Genomic DNA, 22921 nt, shown 5'->3' with positions numbered 1-22921 from the left:
AAGTATTGATACATAAAATGCACTATACAAATCAGCACAAAATTCACAATACATGTAATGATGAAAAATGAAATGTACATAAGAAAGCTTTTATATGGCTTGTAAGACAAATCTGAAACGAAAAAAAAAAATGCCATAGTCAAAATACATATATATAACATAAAATTTAAAACCAATGCTTTCACACAGAACATCAGTATGAACTCAGAAGATACTTTTTAAACTTTTTTTTTTCAAATAAATATTATTGAATTGTATTGTAGAATAAAAATATAATTCACATTCAAATCATACCACAATACAGGTCCAGTATACCGTAGTGAATGTTTAGACTTATCGTTTTAGTGCAGGGTAGGGCCTACTTAATGCGCCAATGCCACATGACTAATGTGCTCAAGGCGAACTGGGAAAAAATGAGTGATGAAGAGCCAAAATCATTACGTGCACATTGGAAGTGAGTCCAGTTGTTAATCCTCAATTGTACTATGACGTGTTGTAAGATATGTAAGATGTTATTAAATTCTGCCGACGCCCGATTGGGAGTATGACAGTCTCAACAAAAACATATTTACAATAATGAATAAGTGTATATTCATGAGCATATTTTCAGTGATGAATATCTCCTAAAAAATGAAGATATATACAATAATGAACACAAATGTTTGCATTGCGAATTCATTAATTAAAATATCCCTGGAGCTAGTGTTTAGCAAAATTACATTGTAAAACGCACTGGTTGTTTAACCATCACCCTGCCGCTCACCAGTAGTTACATTCACTGTGATAACTGTTGTATTATTATCATTTAAAAAAAGAAAACTCTCATCAATTAACGATTTAGAGAATACAACATCTACATTGTAGTGAATTTTACTTTTGTTTATGTCACCTGTTATCGCCACGCAAAACAATCTACCCATTTGGTAAGCCCCGGCACAAGGTTAGATGAAATATTGTTTTGGTATGTAGGCCTACAGCGACTGTGTTTCTCTAGTAAAGAAAGAGCACACAAATGAATTAAATGGAACTCATCTCTTACAATCTAGGCCCTTCATTTATCATCATTCACTAAACTCCAGAAATCGATTGTTAGTGAAGGGTAACATATTAGACGTGCATCTGAATTTTACACAATGTAGTTGCATCGATCAGTATCACTTAAAAACTGGAATTACGTCTCAAAAGCCAAGTCTTTTTAATCATCTTATAATTCGAACAAAGACGATTTGAACATGTTGCTGCATGCCAATCTTGTTCTGTATTGTATCCTTTAAAAGAAACTTCAAAGCATGCTTTCCGTAGTATCTTCAATGTAACTCATCCATCTTGACGTGAACTACATAATTGAATCTTTGTCCATATTAAAAGCAAAACCATGATAAATCAATAAAACGTGTTGCCCTCCTGACCTCTCACAATTCTGAGCCAAAATCCTGTCATTTTACAGCTATAACATGACTTAAGAGCGGAGCGCCCAGTTTCTCCACACTCCATTGTATCTGGAGTACATTTATAATTCTCTAACGTTAAACCTTTCACTGAAAATTTTCGAATTGAGCAGTATCTTCATAGCCTTATACTTCACAACCATATATCAGTATTTATAAAATCATCCGATCAAATACTAGAAGCTCCATCGCTCTACAAAGGAGGTACAATAATCATTTGCCCAAACCGCGGAAGAGAACCTCTCCTCTTCTTACTTCCAGAATACAGACCGTGGTTGGTGCAGACAGCTACAGTGCACAGATGAGTTGTACACGCGTACACACACGAGCACACATACACACACAAACACACACACACACACACACACACACACACAAGATTCCGAAGAAGAAACCACAGCGAGAAGTAACGATATAAACCGATACCTGCGCTTCAGAACAGTATCCGCCAGTGTTAGGACACGATCTGCCGGCGGATACTGTTTTAGAGCAAAAAACGCCGCGGAACGCTATCTGCCGCTACACCGGCGCCTCCACCGGCCCCCATGTATGCTCCTGCACATGCACCCGTGGTATTCCGAAAGTAAATGTTGATATTTTTTTCCGGCTGTTGTCACTCTCCGAGGATTTGCTTCATATGTCAACTCCTGCAACTCCATCAAACATATTCCGACATAGAATATACAATCCATATTACTCATTAATTGTGATATTCCTGTATTGCGCATTTCATGATGAAACTATATATTTTCAGTTATACATGTATCATAACTTGAATATTTTTTTTTCTTGGTACAAACATTACAGATACCAACAAATGAAATGGAATGTGAAATGATAAGAGTTTCAGTCTTGCGTACATAACGAAACGCTAACTGCATGTCAAAGAATCAGATATTACTATCCTGATGGTTTACCAAAGGTTAACAGTTCGGTCTACCAAACTTACGAGAAGAAACGACCATAGCATTTCGACATGAGGATATGGAAAAGAATATAGGCCTTCACAATGTTCCTGATTTGAGCACGATATGCTCTTGAAAGTTGACCAGCAGCTGTAACCGGTGCAACTGATTGACAAATCGCCCTACATCGACGTAAATAAGCACTGAATTGATCAGTGTTTAAGTAGTAGCCATCATAAAAAAAATAAATAAAAATCATGGGCGCACATAATCGAGCAGGATTCGAACCTACGACTTCGCGACCTCCTGAGCTGTAACCGGTTTTGTCTTGTTTTGTTTTATTTTGTTTTGTTTTTTTTTTTGGGGGGGGGATTATAGGACTTTCGTAGAATCATCTTAGAGAAGCATGGTTACACATACTGAGGCAGCGTAAGTTTTCGAACTAGCAGAATGAGATTAAATGTTGCCCATATTGCCCGTGTTTAGCTGTATTGATTTCTGTTTATGGGTTGCAGTGTCCACAATGGTGTACAGGTACGGATTAATTGATGAGTTAATTGGTAGGACAAAGACCACTAGCCAGGCGTAGACGTCCGAGCTGAGTGTGACAAGGTCACTCTGGACTAGTACTCCTAGAATGATGATAGGCATCCAGCAAAAGAAGTCCGTACCGACCAACAGTGACATCTTAGCAGCCATCTTGATTTCAGCTCCTTCACTGTCTTTGCGTCCCGCCTTGTTCCTGGTAAACCGCACCCAGATAAAGATGATGATGTAAGCGATGAGTACGACCGACAAACAAAAGGAGTTGACTCCAAGGAACAGGACAATGGAAAACTGCCAAGTTGACTCCGATGCCGTCGCAACGGTGGCATACCGCACAACACCGATCTGATTGAATAAGCGTTCGTCAACAACGCTATTGAGGTGAGAATTCTTGCGAATCAATGGCAGGCCCACACAGACGTCACTCAGGCTGTAAGTGTCAGGGTTGAGATGATTTAGAACAGCAGCACAGGTACTGAGAAGAAGTGCTAGTCCCCAGGTCACTCCTACGACCACACGAGCTGATTTTACACTAAGGCGATGTTCACTGAACGGAAAGAGGACGGAAATGACTCGATCGAGGCTGATGATGGTAATCAAGAAAACCGACGTCTCGCTGCTGAGTACAGAGATGAAGCCCGCCGCCTGACAAATACTGCTGGTTCGCCACTCTTCGGCCCGCCCCTCCCAGAAGTAGGAATCCGAAATAACGATGTCCATAATTGCTAGGATCAGGAGATAGATTCCAATTAGGAAGTCAGAGATCGCAAGATTCAAAATTAGGACGGACTGGACTTTTGCCGTGTTATGTGAAAACTTAGCTCGAAGTCTCTGAACAATTACGCAAGAGTTTCCGATAAGTGCGCTGATCCCAAGAATCCAAATGAAAATCTCGATAGGAAGATTCTGTAGGAAAGTCATTCGACAGGTGAAGAGGGGGTGAGCTGGTTCCCCCAACGTACACACAGAGTCTCCTGGAGATATGCAACATATGCGTGGGTCGTAGACGTTTCTGAAAAAAAAAATAGAATATACAATCAATAACGTTAACAAGCATAAAAAAATAATCATCTCAACCAATCAGACGTTGACTTCAATAGAGATGTGCTGACGAGGGTTAATCTAAACTATGTTGATGTTGTAAATAGTGTGAAAAATCAAACTATAAACTTATCATTATAGTTAGAAGTGCTTTAATCTGCATTGTGTCTTTGAGGGGTTTTTGTAGGGTTTGTTGTGTTAGATTTAATTTCTCTATTCCTCCGTTATACGTGAGTGCAGGTAGGTGTCAGGGTGTGTGGTTCAGATGAAGTCAATTCTACTATTGACTATATTGCATATATGCAAGTGTGACATGTGCAAGATAGTTTTAATTCTGAATGTAAATATCTTTGGTATAATTTTCGCCCTTGTATGGGTATGACAGTATCAAGTATATGTATGAGATATTGAGACATAAAATTTACAATCATGGACGTAAATGTGTCAAATCAAATTACATTTATATTCTTAGGAATAGCCCATAACAGACGAAATTTATAGCAGAACACAGAATCTGATGTTCGCTGGATTATTTCGACAAGAAGTAATTATTCAAACGTGCCACAAGAGACAAAAAGTTCAGGATATGATGGAATTACAAATTTTCTTTTAAAAAATGTTTTAAACGAAATCATTTCTCCTCTTACATACATTTTCAATCAATCCTTATTTAATGGCAAAGTCCCCAATAAGATGAAGGTCGCAAAAGTTGTCCCTATCTTTAAAGGAGAAGTCCGGACGATTTTGAATAAAATTAACCAAAATCTACATAAATAAACGACCATTATGACTAAGTTTCATTGAAAAAGACCCTCCCAACTCGCCACAATCGATTTTTTAGCATCACTAATTTTGAGTCGTAACCGTTCGATTTCTGTACGCCGGCGAGAAAGATCACGTGACAGCGTGACGTTTCATCCTCACATTGCTTTTTGCTTGGAGCGTCAGCTGGCTCGGGGGAGCCCTGCTTGAGCAATGGTGATACGGGCCAAGCAAGCGGTAGTAGCGTACCGCTCAACAGTCTCTGACCACACAGCGGATGCACGCGGCATGATCTATTGCTTCATTAAAAAAATGCCGATGTGTCAAGTGTTAGGGTGTTTTCAATACTTCAACTTTACTAGTAAGTCTTCAAATTGAAGAAATATTTCGATTTTAAATTGATATCTATCCACGATACTACCTTTACATGATCCTGAATGCTACAACACGCAGCCCGATTACGCTGTGTGTATTGGGCTGCTGGTCGTAGTTACCGGCGCGGCGCGGCGGCGGTACCAAGCTGGCGCTGGCGTTTCTTCCTCGGTTCAAGTTACATGTATACTGTCGTATTTTATCACCGTCAGACACACTTTTCAACAGTCTCGGACAACAAAAGAGGCAATAATTCTGACATTGACAGACTGATTTCAGATTGTTCACACTCAGAAGTCGAAAAAACGATCGCGGATTGTGATAGCACTTGGCAGCAGCAGACGTAAATGTATGCCTGCACAGCCCGACAACAGCTAATGCATTGTAAGTGATGGGGTGGACACTAATAAGTACGGCAGTATTATAATACATACATATTTCAATTTAAACGAAAATGTTATAGGATTGCAACTATTTTACATTAATCTTTGAAGATTTTATATAGATATATAACGAAGATTATTTGAATAAAGGAATACAGCGTTTGGCAACAGCACTCCTAAATCGGTGTACGGTCTCCTGCAGTAGCGCCGACAAGGCACACCTATGCAGGCATGCAGATACCGCCCGCAGTCAGCAGTGCAATGGGAGATCGATGCGTAGGTGGGCTTCGCTCGCGGTGCTCTCAGCTGAGGAAACTGCGCCCGATACGTCACGCGCAATGCATCCTGGGACAGATAGTACGAAGGGCAGCTCGCGACGGATTCGAACATGAAGAATTACCTTATCTAAAAAAAAAATCATAGTAAATGTATCTGATGGTCTTTTCTCGTCGGGAAAAGGGTAATAGGTTCATAAAATATTGTTCTTTACACACGAAACGGCTGATAATCGTCCGGACTTCCCCTTTAAGAAGGGACAGAAAGATTTGGTGAATAATTACCGACTAATTTCTTTGTTGACTTCAATCTCTAAAATTCTTGAAAGGGTGGTTTACACACGATTATTAAAATTTCCCACAAATCATAACATTCTGTCGGATTCTCAGTTTGGTTTTAGAAAACATTACAAGACAACCCATGCTTTACTTCCTTTTATAGACAAGGTAGCTCATGCTGTAGATAGTTTTGAACATACAATGGGAGTTTTTCTTGATTTTTCTAAAGCTTTCGACACGATAGATCATGAAATCTTGTTTTATAAATTGTGTCACTACGGAACCCGCGGTACCCCCTTAGAATGGTTTAAGAGTTATTTAACAGAAAGAAAGCAATTTGTTAATATCAATAGCCATGATTCGCAATTAAAGCCTATTTCATGTGGAGTCCCGCAGGGCTCCCTATTGGGCCCACTTTTATTTATCGTATACATAAACGATCTTCCAAAATCATCGCAAATTTCGTCATTCATTTGTTTCGCCGATGACACAAGCTTGTTTTTTTCACATCGAGACCCTAATGCATTAATAAATATGATGAATACTGAGCTCAGGTCCGTGCAATCCTGGATTTATGCGTACAAATTATCCTTGAACATAGAAAAAACTCATTATATGGTATTTAGTAATTATTTGAATGTTGTTCCATATGATATCAAAATATATGATTTATGTTTAAAGCAGGTTAATAACACAAACTCTTTAGGGCTTTGGATTGACCAAGAATTATCCTGGAAAACTCCTGTTAATTTTGTAAGTAAAATTTTGTCTAGAAATATTGGGATTTTGAATAAGCTCAAACATTTCTTTCCTGTTCATATTTTGCAGAGTATATATGAAGAGTTTGTTCGCAAAAACCGATAAGTCCATATTTGCCAAATGGAGATATTTGCGATTAAAGGTCAAGAAAAATAAAGAAAATAATAAGAAAATCTTTGCTTCTTTTGACCATAACTTCAAAAATGTACCTTTACATGTAGTGACCAATATATCATTTAAAAGGTATTATTTTGTACTTGATGACAGAGCCCGTACTTCAAAATCTTCAAAAATGGACTTATCGGTTTTTGCGAACAAACTCTTCATATTCTTGTTTAATATCTCCACACTTCAATTATGGAATTTTGCGTGGGGAATTGCAATTCACTCATTACTAGATTCCCTTCTCCGTATTCAAAAGCGTGCAATAAGAATCATAAACCACGCCGGATATTTTGCCCATACCAATTGTTTTTTCCATCAAAACAGAATTCTGAAAATTTCAGACTTATTTTATTACAATCTCGGAATTTTCATGTATAAACTAACAACTAATGAATTACCATCTGTTTTTATCCACATGTTCAAAAGGAATAGTTCTATCCACTGTTATCCCACTCGCCAGAGTGACGCCTATCACCTTCTCCGTACTCGCACTATTTTTGCAAAGAAGACAACTATATTTACTGGACCCAGATATTGGAATGATCTCCCTCTAGATATCACTTCTTCCTTATCTTTATTCACCTTCAAACGCAAATTAAAACAGTTATTACTTAGTGGATACACACTACCAAGCTTTTAGCAACCTTTTTATGCTCCCAGTCTTTTGTCCTTGTCCGCAGCACTAAGTTATTCAAGTGATTTCATGGTACCGATACATCTTTGATAATATAGCATTTTTGTTATTCAAACACTGCGAGATTTGTATGCAGTCTGGTTTGTGCGATATCTCTGTGGTTCATTAGTTTATTACTCATCGATTTTTTGTACTGGTGTAATTTTAGTTGATCAAGACAAACATATCCGTTCTCCGTGTAAAATTATATGCCTATGAACTCGGGAACCTACAGTTTTACAAGCTTTAAAGCTTTTATGTAGGCCCCATCATATTTCTGATACTTACTAGTGACATTTTCATACGATATGACCATGTACATTTGTGTCAAGTATATTTTCTTTTTCTTTTTCTTCTACAATCAAGAGACATGATTGTATATATTTTCTACTCTTGTTTTGTTGTCAATAATTTTGTAATGTCATCATTGAGAAAATGGAAATATGAAATAGATTTGAACTGGACTGAACAAATGGTAAGCTGTTTTACTGTCAGTAGATCGGGTAATTTCCTATACAATGCATTGTTATTAATGATAATCATACAATAGCCCATTCTTTTTCAGCTAACTCAAAGTTTGATAGATTTTTTGATTTGTGAGTTTGGTCAGTGTAACGGCAAAATGTAAAGCATGCAGAATGCTAGGTTAACCTTGTCGGGAAATGATCTCTGCAGAACACAATGAGAACCGACCTTTCATATTTCTAGCTGATACACTAACGCATTAGTTTAATTGGATATTTTGTTCAACTCTTCTTGAGCGAATTACGGATAAATGAATCTATGAGTGTAATCATTGCAACGTTAAGAGTGCTGGATTTTACGTAAACCTTGGCAGGAAAAGAAATTGTCTTTACAACAAAAACCGATAACCGACTTTATGACTTCATAACCTAATCAATGCTGATGAAAACTTTGTGTAAAAAGTTACCAACCCTTTCTGATCAAAAATGTTTCTTATTGACTCAAAAGTTATTCTCTTGTTCTGAGAGGACCTATGTTTTCCTTTTTTTTAATTGATTCGCTAAAACAAGATAACAAGTAAAACCAGTAAACATGTAAAACTACTAAACCAGTAAAACAGTTGAAATCCTTTATCATTGTTTCTTGTTGTAAACAGTTATTGCCATGCATAGTGACCAGTGTGGTGACCTAATAGGCCTTATTACCTCCGCCAAGGGAGGAGGTTATGTTTTCGTTACCGTTGGTTTGTTAGTTTGACCGTGCGCAAAATAACTCAAAAAGTAGTTGACGGATTGAGATGAAACTTGCAGGAAAGGTTGAAAATGACACAAGTACCAAACGATTAACTTTTGGAAGTGATCCGAGAATTTTTGGGGAATTTATGAAGGATTTTCGATATTTTAGCAGGTAGGGTCAATGAACTTGGAGTTCAGGCTGCGCGTATTTGAGGTTTGCCTGCGCGCACTAAAGTGCGTGCTCTAGTTTATGCTGGGGTGAGGCGCGCCGTGCAGATGAGGGTTTATGACGTAACAAAGGCTTCTATATTGGGAAATCTGGCAACTTTCAGCACACAATGCAGTACGTATGGGTGGAAATCACTGATATCTCTACGGAAGAACAAGATCAACGGTGAAAATGATTTGCATGCTTGGCGGAGGTCCGCGCTCTCAGAGTGCTCCTCTAGTCTAGAAATGTGTTGGAGACTGTAATGATGCATGCAGAAAATCATTGTTACTAGCTGTTTTGCTTCCTTCAACATTTCCGATCATAGGTTTACACCAAATGAGTTACAAGAGAGGATAAAGATAACTTAAATTATAGACGATTGAATTGAACATTGTACGTCATTTGATTGTTCGTATAGATAATCACACAAGTTATTTTAGGTGAACTTCATGAAATACTGATTACAGTGTGAAACAAAGTGAAAAGTCTTACATGGTGTCCAGGTTGACTAATCCGTCAAATATATCAGGATAGAGCAGAAGGGGAGACGGTGGGCGTGCCAAGATGTATCTTTGTTGAGAGAAAGATACCAGAAGGGATGAAAAATTTATTAGCATCTACAAATTTCTCGTTTCTCAGAAACATGCATGTGGAATGGATGATAATGCTGTTGCATACCTCAGTGTTCCACCATTCTACAACCTGCACAAGGTATCCAGGCTCCCCACAATTACCAGATATTACATGCCAGGAGAAGATGATGGTACTTCTCTTATCCAAAAGCAAACTGGAATTCACAGTTTCATCTTTACTCGTACCCAAGAAAGGTGCTGTTTGTGCTAGCCTCGTTTATACGTAGAGCGCTGTAATTGTAATAATTAATTCTATTGGTTTGGTTTGGTTTATTTTTGCATTTTCTTTCTCAACCTACAATAACAAATGAAAACAAAGTGAGACATAGTATGCGAAAAAAAAGGAGAGTAAACATACAAATCAATCACAATCCTTTATTTATAAGAAATGCCAATTTCATAACAACATCAGTCTGTAATAACATATGAATCAAAGCAACCTATTAAGGCATACTGTATTTTTATTATGAACAAAGAAGAAATCAATACAGAGGACCGTCATCATAAAGCAGAGCTTGACGTAGATGAGGCCCTATCTTTAAATATACGAATATAATATCATTACAACACCAATAAACCCACACATAAAACTCCTAATCTTAACGTTATGTACCAAACACATTTTGCTAAAAAAAAACAACAAGAACAAGGGAAAAGAAGAGAAAACCTTTAAACATTATAAATGTCTTACCAATAATTGATTCGTTATCAAGTACAACAACGCACTCAATGGTGGCGCTTACAGATTGATTAAATCAAAAGTAGAGATCTGGCGGGCGTATCATTTTAATGTGACGGAGTACGCTTACCATTGATTTGATATATACACCATCAATATTATCTAACATACATTTTCGTGTAACATAAATGTCTCTGAAACGTGTTTAAGGGCCTTCATAACTAAACAGAGTGAACAAAACGAAGAGAGAGAAAATATCACAATTCTGTTGAATACATTACCATGTTTATCATCGAGGGAAAATAATGCTTTGTCTAGTTTATAATATGATGAACATTGGGTATCTGTCTTATGATATTATTTTCTAACAAAAAATACTTACAAATTCTTCAACACTGTCAGGTTTTTGAAGGTACCGGGTGCTATGCGCATTAGTGGATTACCTTCAAACGAGCTGCAAAATTGACGAAGAAGAAATATTACTGAATGCATGTTTCAATCTACAAACAATAAAACTGTGCCAAGTAGATTTGGCCTGCTATTTTACATCGCATTTCATACATCATATCTGAAAACAATCTTACTTGATATTTTCTTTATCAATTCCTTGAAGGGATGAACACTCGTGTTGTTGTTTGTTGTTTATGACAAAAGAATAAGTAAATGGGGCCCTATTGAAAAATGAACACGCTATTATTGAAAAAATAAGCCCTCTATATTATATTAAAATATCGTAAAGCCCAATATATCCTTGTTTCTCTATGCTACTTCCACCAACTTGACAGATGCGATGATATAAAAGAAAATAGATGGATAAATAAATAAATGAATGAATAAATAAACATCACGTCCGAAATAATAACAGGGACAATAGCATAATATCAAATGATACACTTATCTATAGAATACACGGTTAAAGTCCAGAAGGTAATCCACTTACACAATGTACAGCTGGTTCTCTATACCCGTGAATAATGTCGCATTCACCTCCGTGATAAAGTTGTGGGTTAAAACTCTGAAAATTTAAATTGAAGAATCATTTCACTAACTGTCCTATTCTGTACTTTTTTTCAAATACATTTGATATGAATGGAAATCAAATCTTGGCTACACATATCAGTGTCATAATATGTCTCTTTCTCCATCTCTCCATCTCTCTCTCTCTCTCTCTCTCTCTCTCTCTTTCTCTCTCCTTCTCATTTTCTCATTCTGTCCGTCTCTCTCTCTCTCTCTCTGTCCAAGGTGAACTAGTTAATTCTAAGAACTAAGAAAATAATGCCACGTCAACTTCATTTCTATATTATCTATCTCCATTGCTGTCAAATATTACTTATAAAATACTGCTGAAATTATTGTATTTTTATATATTTTTGACATTACCCAAGACGCTTTCCCTATATCTTGGTACGTAAACCATAGAGACAATCACGCTTTCGCATTTTCATTCAGAAATTACATATCATAGTCACATAACTATCATGACTATGCCTATAATGGCTAGTCAAATTCTATAAAACTTGATATCATTAATGGAGGAGCCACATTACTTTTAACTGTCAAACTTGTGTATTTCATATGTTTTATAATAAAATACAAGAGGTATAGGATTTACGAAATATGTTTTCCAAGTTTCCCATAACAGGTTGGGTACATCTTCGTGTAGGTATAACACGATGTTCCTCTTGTCCCAACAACGTATACACGATTGGTTTCTCCGCGATACGGCACATCGGGTAATAATAATGTGTGCATGTAACAAATTCGACACCCCCGATTCTTACAGCCTACGAGTCTTACAGCCCATGAGTTCGACACTAATCAAACAAGGCCCAGAGGACCGACACATTCAATCCCATGATGTAATGTCGAACACGTTTTTTTTTTTTACCGTTTAATTTTACCCAGTGTCGGACTCCCTGCCCTTTGAATGCAGATCCCATGGGCCTTGTTTGCCTACTGTCGAACTCATGGGCTGTATGGATCATGGGCCTTTTTTTCGAATGTCGAACTCGTGGGCTGTTTGACTCGTGGGCTGTATGACTCATGGACATTTGTTTTTTTTTCAATGTCGAACACGCGGCGGTATGACTCGTGCGTGTTGGTCTCGTGGGATAACCCCGTAGTAATGACAGTGCCCTCTGGGAGAGGGCTGCTGATAGTGCGAAGACTAACTTGGGTTTATGAGTTCATAATGTTCATTTTGTCCTCTGTGTGTGAGTCCTCTGCTAGTGCGTGATTATGTCATCGCTTTATGTCTTTCCCGTGTTGTTGTTTTTTTTCCATTACGATTTATATACCTACAGGCGTTCTAGAGCTCGGCCTAAATCCTTGAAGACACCCGGTCTGAGGTTTGTCAGCTGATTGTAATGTAATTCGCTGTTGTGAAAAATAAAGACACGTTAGAAAACAAGGCATTTATTTCGAATAGGTGTAAAACATGTGATACGAGAAAATGTATCAACTTTCAGAACCGTTAATTTTTCTTTTGCTTAGGAATGCATCAACTGTATTGTCAAGTAGATACTTATCAACACTTAACTCGAGGAGTAAATCAGAAATCAAAACTACATACATCACTGCAGAAAACCATGAAATCTTTCAAAGCATGTCTTTTATTTATAGGTTTTTCCGGGCAATTTCGCACTTCTGTCAGTCCATTTGATAAAAGGTTCATTCAATTTAGCGAAAATCCTCGTAACTGCACATTCTGTCATTCAAAATTGCAAGTTCATCGTTGAATTTAGCATTTCGGTCAATGAAATTTGCACATGTCCCTTTCGAATTCGTAAAATGGGCATTCAAATTGGCATGTGTTCTTCAGTCATTCAAATTCGCCAGCACTGGCCGAAAGGGGTATTTCAGTCATTCAATTTCGCGTATGGGCAGTCAAATTCCAAACATGTTCATTCAAATTAACGTCATGTTATTTCTTTCTTGAAAAGATGATAACATTCAAACGAGTATTTCTTTGTGACTTTTTGTTTCATCCACGCACTGTTTAGTAGTAAAAGTATCATTTTTTTATTGACCCTATATAACTCGAGTTTGTTGTTCTGTAACGCCCCTTTTCTTTCATACATGTCATTTTAGGCCTACATGTACCAATACGACAGATTAACTTCATCTTCTTACAGTCCTGGCAGCACAAGTTAGATACAGACGTATTTCTCAAGAAGAAAGAAAAATAATTATAGAAACATTTGATGATCATAACCTTGACTTCCTAGAACTGGCCGACACTCTCGGAATAAAGCGCTTAACGGCCAAATAAGTTGTGGCCACATGATGCACTATCTTCGCACATTGAAGAAAAAAAAACTGTTTCCAAAATATCTAAAATGAATACGAAAATATGAAATGTAATTATTATTATTACTATTATTTATAGTGCGCTTTTCCCACAAGGCCCAAAGCGCTTACAATCAATTCAAAACATGTATGACACTATGTATAATTGGATAAATGTTATATACAAATGTTATATATAATGACGCTTGAAAAACAATAACTATGCTGAAAAAAGAAAGAAAGAAAGAACCAATGCATTAACATGCGTGCTAAATTGACTGCAAAAGATGAGATTGATGCCCAAATATGAATTCGAATGAACGAGTGCATGTCCGTGATCACGTGACTATATCATTCTAAATTGAATGAACGAATAACGAAATGGTGCTTGATTTACGAATTTTAATTGAGAAAGTGTTAATTAGAATGACGCTGACCAGAAGGTAATTTGAATGCTCAAAAATGAATTTGAATGAAGAGGTGATAACATTGAACTGCCGAAAATGTCATCTACGCTAAATTTTGCTAAATTGAATGCAGTAATTAGGAATTGGACTGATAAAAGTGCGAAATTGGCCGGGAAAACCTATATTTGTGACCCTGCACCTCAAAACAAACAAAAAGTGGCCAGATATGAATTTTTAGTTAAGACCATATTCTGAAAGAGCAGATTTTAAGCTTTAAAATGGTGTACACTTGTATAACTCAAATCAAATGGACTCTCCTAACCTATCTAAATATTTGAAAGAATGCACAAACTCAGGAAAAGTGTGAACTGAGAAAAGAGGCTCTGAAGTACAGTGTCTATTCAAGCGCTTAATCTTTACCAAACCGTGCTGGCTGTGTGATGAAAGGGACAAAAAACAGGAAGTAAACCACCAGAGTAACAACAATGAAGGATTATCAGATTAAACTGAAATTAAGCATGCCTCATTTACACATTCTGTCCATAATCAATGCCAACTTTCAAAGCAGTAGCACTATCCTTTCAAAAGTTATTAGAGTTGAAAGTGAAGAGTGTGGACAAGGTTTTTCAGAAATGAAAAAGGGATTCTAAAGACACACCTAATCACATTATTCTACCAAAAATGTTCGAGATAAACTGCTAAAAAACACACTTTCCTGCCCGTTTTATGAGAGCAAATTTTAGCATAATGTAAAAGAAGAGCCGCTCTTTCAGAAAATATGAAAAAGTCAAGTTCGGCTAGGTTGACCCATTTCACTGAATATTTTCAGTCCTCACGCAAAATCAGTGTGTGCGACTTTATGTTCGTTTTGAGGTGCACGGTCACATTTAATTTTTATCATGACACAGTATCAGAGAGTATCGATATCGTCTTAGAGGAATTCTATTGCTGAGGAGTTACACAATACGGACAAACACCCGTATCAGTACTCTACAATCAATATACTGTAGAACATCCTACTTGGTGAAAATCATAATCATACGTTTATGCACCAGGTCAAAAAAAAAACGCAATAATCTGCATTATTTGGCATTCATGATGTACTCACATCAAGAACAAATTGTGAAGATCCAGAAAGCAGCCATCATCCAGCCTCCAAATATCATTGCTCTCCAGATACCTTTGCATGGAAGGAAAAAGAGTTCTTAAAATAATTTCAATGAGAAAACAAACAAACCTATATACTAACTATATAGCTCGAAACTCTTCCGGTTATGTTTGTCCTGTGACACAACTTCCCTGGTATGAAATTTCACGTTTTCATTTGCCGTTTGTCTGTTTGTTCATTTTTGTTTTTGTTGCTGTTGTTGTTATTGTTGCTGATGCCGTCGTCGTTTTTGGTCGTTTGTTGTGTAGATTAGTATGTGGGTTAATCCAAAGTCTTCTATAAATGACGTTATATACAATATGTCCGGAAGCAATACTTACAACAGGCGCAGATTATATAATCCTCTGAATGTTCCTCTTTCTAAATATGACACACTGTTGTTAGAGATGATTCTGTATGGTACAAAATGACAAAAATCAAATTATAAAAAAGTGCAAACAATTTTCCAAATATTTTGAAGATCTTCCAAAATCCTTACAAACTTAAGATTTAAAATAAACTTTGTACAAATCATTTTCAAGTATACTGATGCTGAAGTGTGCCAGTATCAAGCTGCTTTTAAAATCATGCAAGCCTTTCATAACTTTGATTACGCAACAAGTCGTTGCGGTGATATATTGATGTCAAGGGAAATAAAATGGCTTACTGCGTATTGATTTTAATATGAAATACATTCTATTGATTCAATTCTATATTTTGCTCTGCATCAATCTCCTGTATAACAATTTTTTCCTATCAACTTTGCGAAACAAAATCACAAAAAAATGCTCTTTTTTATACATACCATTTCCTGTTTAAACGCATTAATTAAAGACAATTTTGTTCACACATATGCCTACTTTAATAGTCCTTCAATCACTCATATGAAGTAGGGAAGGAGGTGAAAGAGAAAGTGAGAACGATTGTCGACTCTCAATTTTTTGAAAATAGTGATTGTAAAAATCATCGGCATTAATCTTCAAACACATCTTTGAATAACCAGTAGGAGTCTCCAAAGCCTTTGTAATAGGGGGATACAGTTACAATGACTGTGAAGATATGTTAACTTTAAATGGAAAGTTTGATCGTCAGACGAGTTGATACCATTCTTTTTATAAGAATAAATCTGCGATTGAATCTGCTAAAAAAATACAAAATATGATAAAATGTATATTTTCTATCAAAATGTAAAGAATACTGAATATGTGAAGCATCATCGGAAAGGTATATTTTGGTCCATCTAATGATGGACATACACGTTAAATGTTTATAAAGGGCTTTTTACACTTGTAAATTTTTGCTTAGCCCCGGACCAACGGTGGGGCTAAGGGGGGGGGGGGGGTGGGGCCTTAGCCCCACCGTTGGTACGGGACTATCCTTAGCCCACTTTCTGTTTACACTCGTTTTTGCCAAAGTGGGCTAGCCCCACCGATAGTACGGTACTATCTGGCCCTGCAAAATAGCAGGGGTTAGCACCGCAATTGCGGTGCCAAGCAAGTGAGTGTAAACAGAACGAAAAAATAATCCTGGGCTAAGCGACGGAGACGAAGTCCGACCCTCACTGACCAATCAGAAACGAGGTAATCAAGTGCTGCCGGTTTGTGCGTGTACGTGTACAGTACACAGCGTAATTATGAATATTCATGTGGTTTGGAAAGTCCGGGGCTAAGAAATACGAGTGTAAAAAGGTCAGTTTTCTCCTTAGCCCCGGACAAGAGATAGTACGGGACTAATTGGCGAGTGTAAAAAGCTGAAAAAATTGGTACGGGACTAACGATAGTCCTGGGTCAGAGAAAGTCCTGGGTTAAGAAACACAAGTGTAAAAAGCCCTTAAGATTCGACGCCTAACCTGCTTGCGATTAAACTCTTCAATATTATGTAACCTTGAAACATCACGCAGAGACAGGAACTGAGACAAGGTAAATATCGTTCTGAATAATGTACGTACAGTTTCCACAAGCGATGGAGTCCGTCAAATGTACCAGGCTGTATTTGGGTTAGCTGATTTGAAGATAAGTCCCTGCCGAAATAGAAACGAATACTGATGTGATATCATAAAATCATGAAGATGAGAGAAGCTGTATTGAATCTAACGCACTCTTATAATTGTATCAGAGTTTAGTAGGAGGTTAGAAGGGTCAGCTTGAATAGCAAAATCTGTCATGTCTGCAATTGTACATTTTTGCTCCACAGACATAAAACTGTGGAAATGAATAACCGCGCTTCTATGGAGTTAAAAGTGAAGGTCCGAATGAAAATGAGAGTGTGTAAGTATATCTAACAATCCTTTCCGATGTATGCATGCCATGATGGTAGTAATCTATCATGAATCAAGTTATCAATTATAAAAATTCCATATGAATACATGTATATTTGATAAAAGCGATGAACTATGATAACTGTGTCAAAGTGCAATGAAGTATAGTTCAATGAGACAGTGCAGAGATATCACACGTCTCAACAAGATTTTTTTAATTAATCGCAGGAAAGTTTCATAATTATGTGAATATTTGTCTCCATGGCAACGAATACCAAATGAACCCACGAAAAAAAAAAAAAAACAACATGCAGATTGCAGGCAACAATCAACGTTGCAAACCTTATTATAGAAGTTTTGGTAGTTTTTATTTCAAATGAAGTGTTATTTCCAGTAGCACATTTTTACAACAACATTACAACAATACACAGCAGAGTACATGTAAAACTAATTGTTCAAAATAATTGTTTTACTGGAAAAGAGAGACCGACGTAAAAGACAAAGCTTGAAGAAGATATCACAAGATACTAATGTGGAAGAACGACTTAACAAAAAAAAATTAAGGGAATACAAAATTTGCCACAATAATATGACAGCTGAAAATAATGAACAGCTTTCGCGAATTTCGAGACAAATGCCAAAGGATCAAAGAGTCTTCATGCGATCGTTAGTTTGAATATCTTTGGCAGAATATCTTAATACCTGATAATTTTCTATTATTTTCGTTTATTGCCTTTATTCCTAAACCGTAAATAAATGTTTAGCGCATTGTATTCAATGGCATAAAACAGGATATTAGTATGAAAAACACAGAAGTTTAATGTCACATCCATCCAGAGTAATCTCACTTCATTATGGAAGGATTTGAAGAGTTTGTTCGCATAAACCGATAAGTCCATTTTTGAAGATTTTGAAGTACGGTTTCTGTCATAAAGTACAAAATAATACCTTTTAAATGATATATTGGTCACTACATATAAAGGTACATTTTTGAAGTTATGGTCAAAAGAAGCAAAAACTTTCTTATTATTCTCTCTATTTTGCTTGACCTTTAATCGCAAATATCTCCATTTGACAAATAAGGACTTATCGGTTTTTGCGAACAAACGCTTCATTTTTAAACTTTCTTAGTATTTGTTTAATTAGCATGTATACATCAGATGATTGAATACAGCTGATTACTTTTCATGACGGGAGGGAAGCTATCAATTTTCCATGATTATACACATAATTGTTGGGAGTTTTTTTTTTTTTTTTTTGGGGGGGGGGGGTGGGTTGTTTTTTTCAATGTCGGGCATAATTTGTAATTCTTGCAAAAGCATATTATACTACTTTATAGGTATCTGATGACTATCGAACTCACAGCATGTGTACGTTTTCCAGTCCTTCAAATGACCCAGCTGCTAAATCTCCAGTATTTGCACCAATCAGGTTTCTGGATTACAAAGAGAGAGAGAAAAAAAAAACACTTGCTACACTTTCTGCTTTACTGTGGTTCTTTTAAAGACTTCTAACAATAGAGGCTCCAGCACCTTATATAAACGTAAGAGCGTTGTCTGCCAACCAGTCACGAAGCAGAAAGTATGATGTGACCTTACACATCTGTAATTTCCAAATAAGCTTATTTAAACCCTATATAGTTAGGAACGAAACATAATAAATTTGAAACAAGGTAACCATATCGTTGAATCATGTCATTTGAGTTTCGCACTTATTGCCATTGAATCCCTACAAATTCAATACCTATTCCAGTTCAATTCGACTTTAATATTTCACATTGCAAATTCCATAGATTGAGCTTTGGGTTTTGCAATGTCACATCAGATCGAAAACAAGAACAAAAAGAAATACAGACGATTTAATAGCCTATACCAAGACAAACAGCGCAGGACAAAACAGAACAATTAAAGAATACACAAGCATGTTTTATGATTCGTAATATCCAGTGGTATTGCGTAATAGGAACTATGGGTGGGCCTACGTACAAGTATGTCTCTATTATGGCAGACAAACGGGTAAAGCATCGTGACGAAAGACCCTGTGTGATCGACATTCATATTATTCTCAGTTAATACAATGTAGCATTAGCTTCCAGTGCACGGACATTCGGACTTAAAGGGACTGTACAATGCAAATGCACGTTGACTTGTACTGATTCATAGTTCACTAATTATCACTATTATGTGGCCGAAAGGATATCTGAATATGTACCATATTATGTTATATTGATTTTACTGGTATTTTTCTTCGGATTACTTCGATAAGTCCCCCCCCCCCCCCCCAAAAAAAAAAAAAAAAAAATAGATAAATTGATAAGGGAACAGTGATATTTATTATTGACAAAAGACATTAGATTACCCTGTACCCAGTCTAGACAAAGTGTAACTTCGATGTTTCCCTATAATGTCTTTTGTTAATAATATTATTAGTAACATGAAAAAATGCAAGTTATGCTCAGTCTAATCGAGAAATCTAAACATGAAGTTTTGAAAACAGCATTATTTGTGGCAGCGAGGCTTACAATAGAATTGCCTTCTTCATGGTGTTCCTCGCGTATTCTTCGTTCCAGCCGTTGGTGCAGTTTACCCACATTGGCTGCCAGTCTGGTTGACCACAGGCTGGTTGGAGGGGACCGTGTAGGTCATTGTAAGGCGACTCACCGCAAGAACAACCACGTGGACACCGAAGAGTTTCTGCAGAGTTGTACCGTTAAATTCTTCTACAATGCATCTTATCTGTTACTGACATGATCACATAAATTATACCATACTACACCCACAAAAGCAAAACCGATAAGGCAGGTTGCTGCTACCATAAAATGCTGATATTGCTGATGATGTCAAAAAGTAATATTAACTGTAAAAGCTTTTGGACACATTTGATTGAAGAAAAACAAAAAAGGTCAAAATAAATCAAAAATTAATAGTTGTTTTAATGTCGGTATAAAGTCGTATTCTAAGGTATTCTGTAAAGAGGCCGTTAAGATTCGGCTATCGTGTTTTTTACTTTCCCTTTAGTCTTGCTTTGATCGGGTGGAATTCCACTTGTTTCAGAATTCTTCAAAGTTGAACTTGAACTTGCTTTTACATTGTTAAAACTATATACAAAAATACTTTCAATATTATACACAAACAGATTCAAGGAGATATCTCATTTTTGCTCCACAAGTGCTGATAAAGAAAAAAGAATATTTCTGCTATAATGGTCAAATTACATATGAACGAGTTTAATCATCTCCTAGTCTAATCTTTTCTTAAAACTTTTCCCCTTATTATCCCCGTATTGTCTGAATGAGCGTTTTAGAAGTAATATAAGAGTTAGTGTGAGGAATAAGGAATATTTCTACTCTTTTATAAGTTCTGGTGAAACTCACCACAGTTTTCTTCATCGTCCGATTGAGGGCAGTCGTTGACACCGTCACATTGGTAATCCGCTTTCAAGCATAAATTGCTTCCTCGACAGGCGAATAACTCAGTACTGCAGTCTGAAAAACGTTATACATGGATGTTAGTGCCAAAAATAGTGTTCACTCGAAAACTTGTATCCACATCTCCATCTAACCTCGACGTGTTTACGGATGTTTTTGTTGTTGTTGTTGCTTTGATTGTTATCGTAATAACTCCAAGTCAGGTTATTACTCCACGAAATCATAAGGAGATCCATAAAAATAATGAATCATACCGAGCATAATCAATGACAATCGAGCATGTCAAAATATCAAAAAGTATCTCTTTTGAAACCCAACATTTAGTAACAATATTACATTAAAAAAACGACCTTCATACACCTATTTACAGCACTACAAATGACCTCAAATGTATACATGATTTATGTAATTCACATATACAGAGAGAGAGAAAAAGAAGAGAGGGAAACATCTGAGAAAAAGAGAGATATAACCTGAAAACGTGCGACTGTGTGCGTAAAGGACCGTCGTTTTTGTATTTATCCACTCGTGTAGGCGGATACTCACTGCCGCAGCCAACCTCGTCGGAAAAGTCATGGCAATCTACCACGTGATCACACCTGGCTACAGTCCTGATCGTCTGCAGTCCCGACGAACACACGAAGCCGTGAAGATCAGCGCTTCCAAACGTGGCTGGGGGCATGAACGACATAGTACAGATAGTCTATTAAAACTATTTGTATTTGCCGTTAAGAACACTTTAACATAATAAAGACGAATTTCTCTTTTACTCTGCGGGAATTCCGGAAAAGTTAAAACTTAATTTATTTTGAAAAGTGAGAGCAAAATAATTTCATATTAAGCACACCATCAAAGAAATTTTGATCAAAACTGGATATATTGGATTGTTATGGAATTGTAAGATTTTGCAAAACAGCACTGTAACCGTTAAGAAGAACTCGACATAACTGAGCTGATGATACTATCACCTAACAATTTCTATTGATCGTGTGCAAAAAGCCAGGGACTGGGTGGCTATGACATGGTCAGAGAAAGTTTCTCGTTGTATGTTTAAGATTAGCGTCTAATTACCGATTGTGACGGGTAGACAGGGAAATCATAGTAGAATCAGTTTTCATGATCGCATAATTGACGATCTTGCACACCAATCTATTTCTGATGGATCCAAAACATCTTTCGTTCTCATTTTCAGATTTAGAAGATGTTTCCTAATGAATTCATCAAATGACATATAACTTTATAATTGTTTTGTAGCGTTGGGCTGTATGCGTTTGACGTAAATAATGTCCTTTTTCAGGAAGGACAAACCCACCCTGCGTGTAGCCTTACTGACTGACCAGTTGGAATTCATTGAAACAGTGTCTAAATCATCTGTCTCAAACGTTGCTAAATGTGTTAAACTAAATTATCTTTGATTAAAGGGGACATATATCGAAAAGAGCGGCAGAAAGAGAAACCTAAAAATTCTTACTGTTAATGACAGACGAATACACATCAAAGTCAAAACCATCAAACTCCCCCATGACGTCACTGCAAAACTGGACTGTTGTGTGACCGCCATTCGGTAGAAACAGTGACGTCACATCGGCGCTTGTCAGCTTGAAAGTGTTGGTGGTGTTATTGTGAGTGAACCGGTGACTTACTGTGAGTGTGTCCCAAGGTCGCTCGATGTCCAAAACGTTAACTTGTATCGAAACCTTTGGAAACATTTTAACAAAGTGTCAAGAAAGCACATTGAAACTCATTAACAAAACCGCATTATCATAGCGACAAAGGAGTACATACCTAGTTAAACTGAAGGGGGGGGGGCCTTGTACTATAATTACTTCTCCCTGCCATGGAATTTTATGGGGTAATCCATTATTATGTCTCAGAGATCATAGAATAAAGAGTTCTCAAGATAGCTTGTGTTCATATTGTAACGGGTTGGTAGTTTGCTGCCGCCTACGTTGGGAGAGCTGCTGGATGACAAACTAGGATAGGCAATCGAGACAGAGATTGAGCTGCGATAATCGGTATAAATCTACACGAATCTGGTTTGTATGACATTGTGATTATTTGATTAT

At 36.8% G+C, this 22921-nt stretch overlaps 1 protein-coding gene across 1 annotated transcript; it reads right to left on the bottom strand.

The window, feature by feature from the left end:
* Window positions 1-2809: 2809 nt before the first annotated feature.
* Window positions 2810-22564, bottom strand: LOC139721957 (uncharacterized). The gene is made up of 12 exons (XM_071633279.1): window positions 22327-22564; window positions 21402-21527; window positions 19950-20046; window positions 18792-18863; window positions 17120-17191; window positions 15513-15584; window positions 15133-15204; window positions 12631-12705; window positions 11270-11344; window positions 10712-10783; window positions 9511-9588; window positions 2810-3911 (listed from the first exon to the last, which is right to left on the bottom strand). Exons 1-12 carry the CDS (start codon window positions 22562-22564, stop codon window positions 2810-2812), a joined length of 2151 nt encoding a protein of 716 aa, XP_071489380.1.
* Window positions 22565-22921: the final 357 nt, after the last annotated feature.

This window comes from Diadema antillarum, unplaced genomic scaffold (assembly GCF_040938485.1).
Source record: "Diadema antillarum isolate AM-2024a unplaced genomic scaffold, OU_Dant_1.0 scf00000153, whole genome shotgun sequence".
Lineage (NCBI taxonomy): Eukaryota > Metazoa > Echinodermata > Echinoidea > Diadematoida > Diadematidae > Diadema > Diadema antillarum.
The sequence above is the reverse complement of the archived record's forward strand: the minus strand, read 5'-3'. Positions and strand labels throughout refer to the sequence as shown.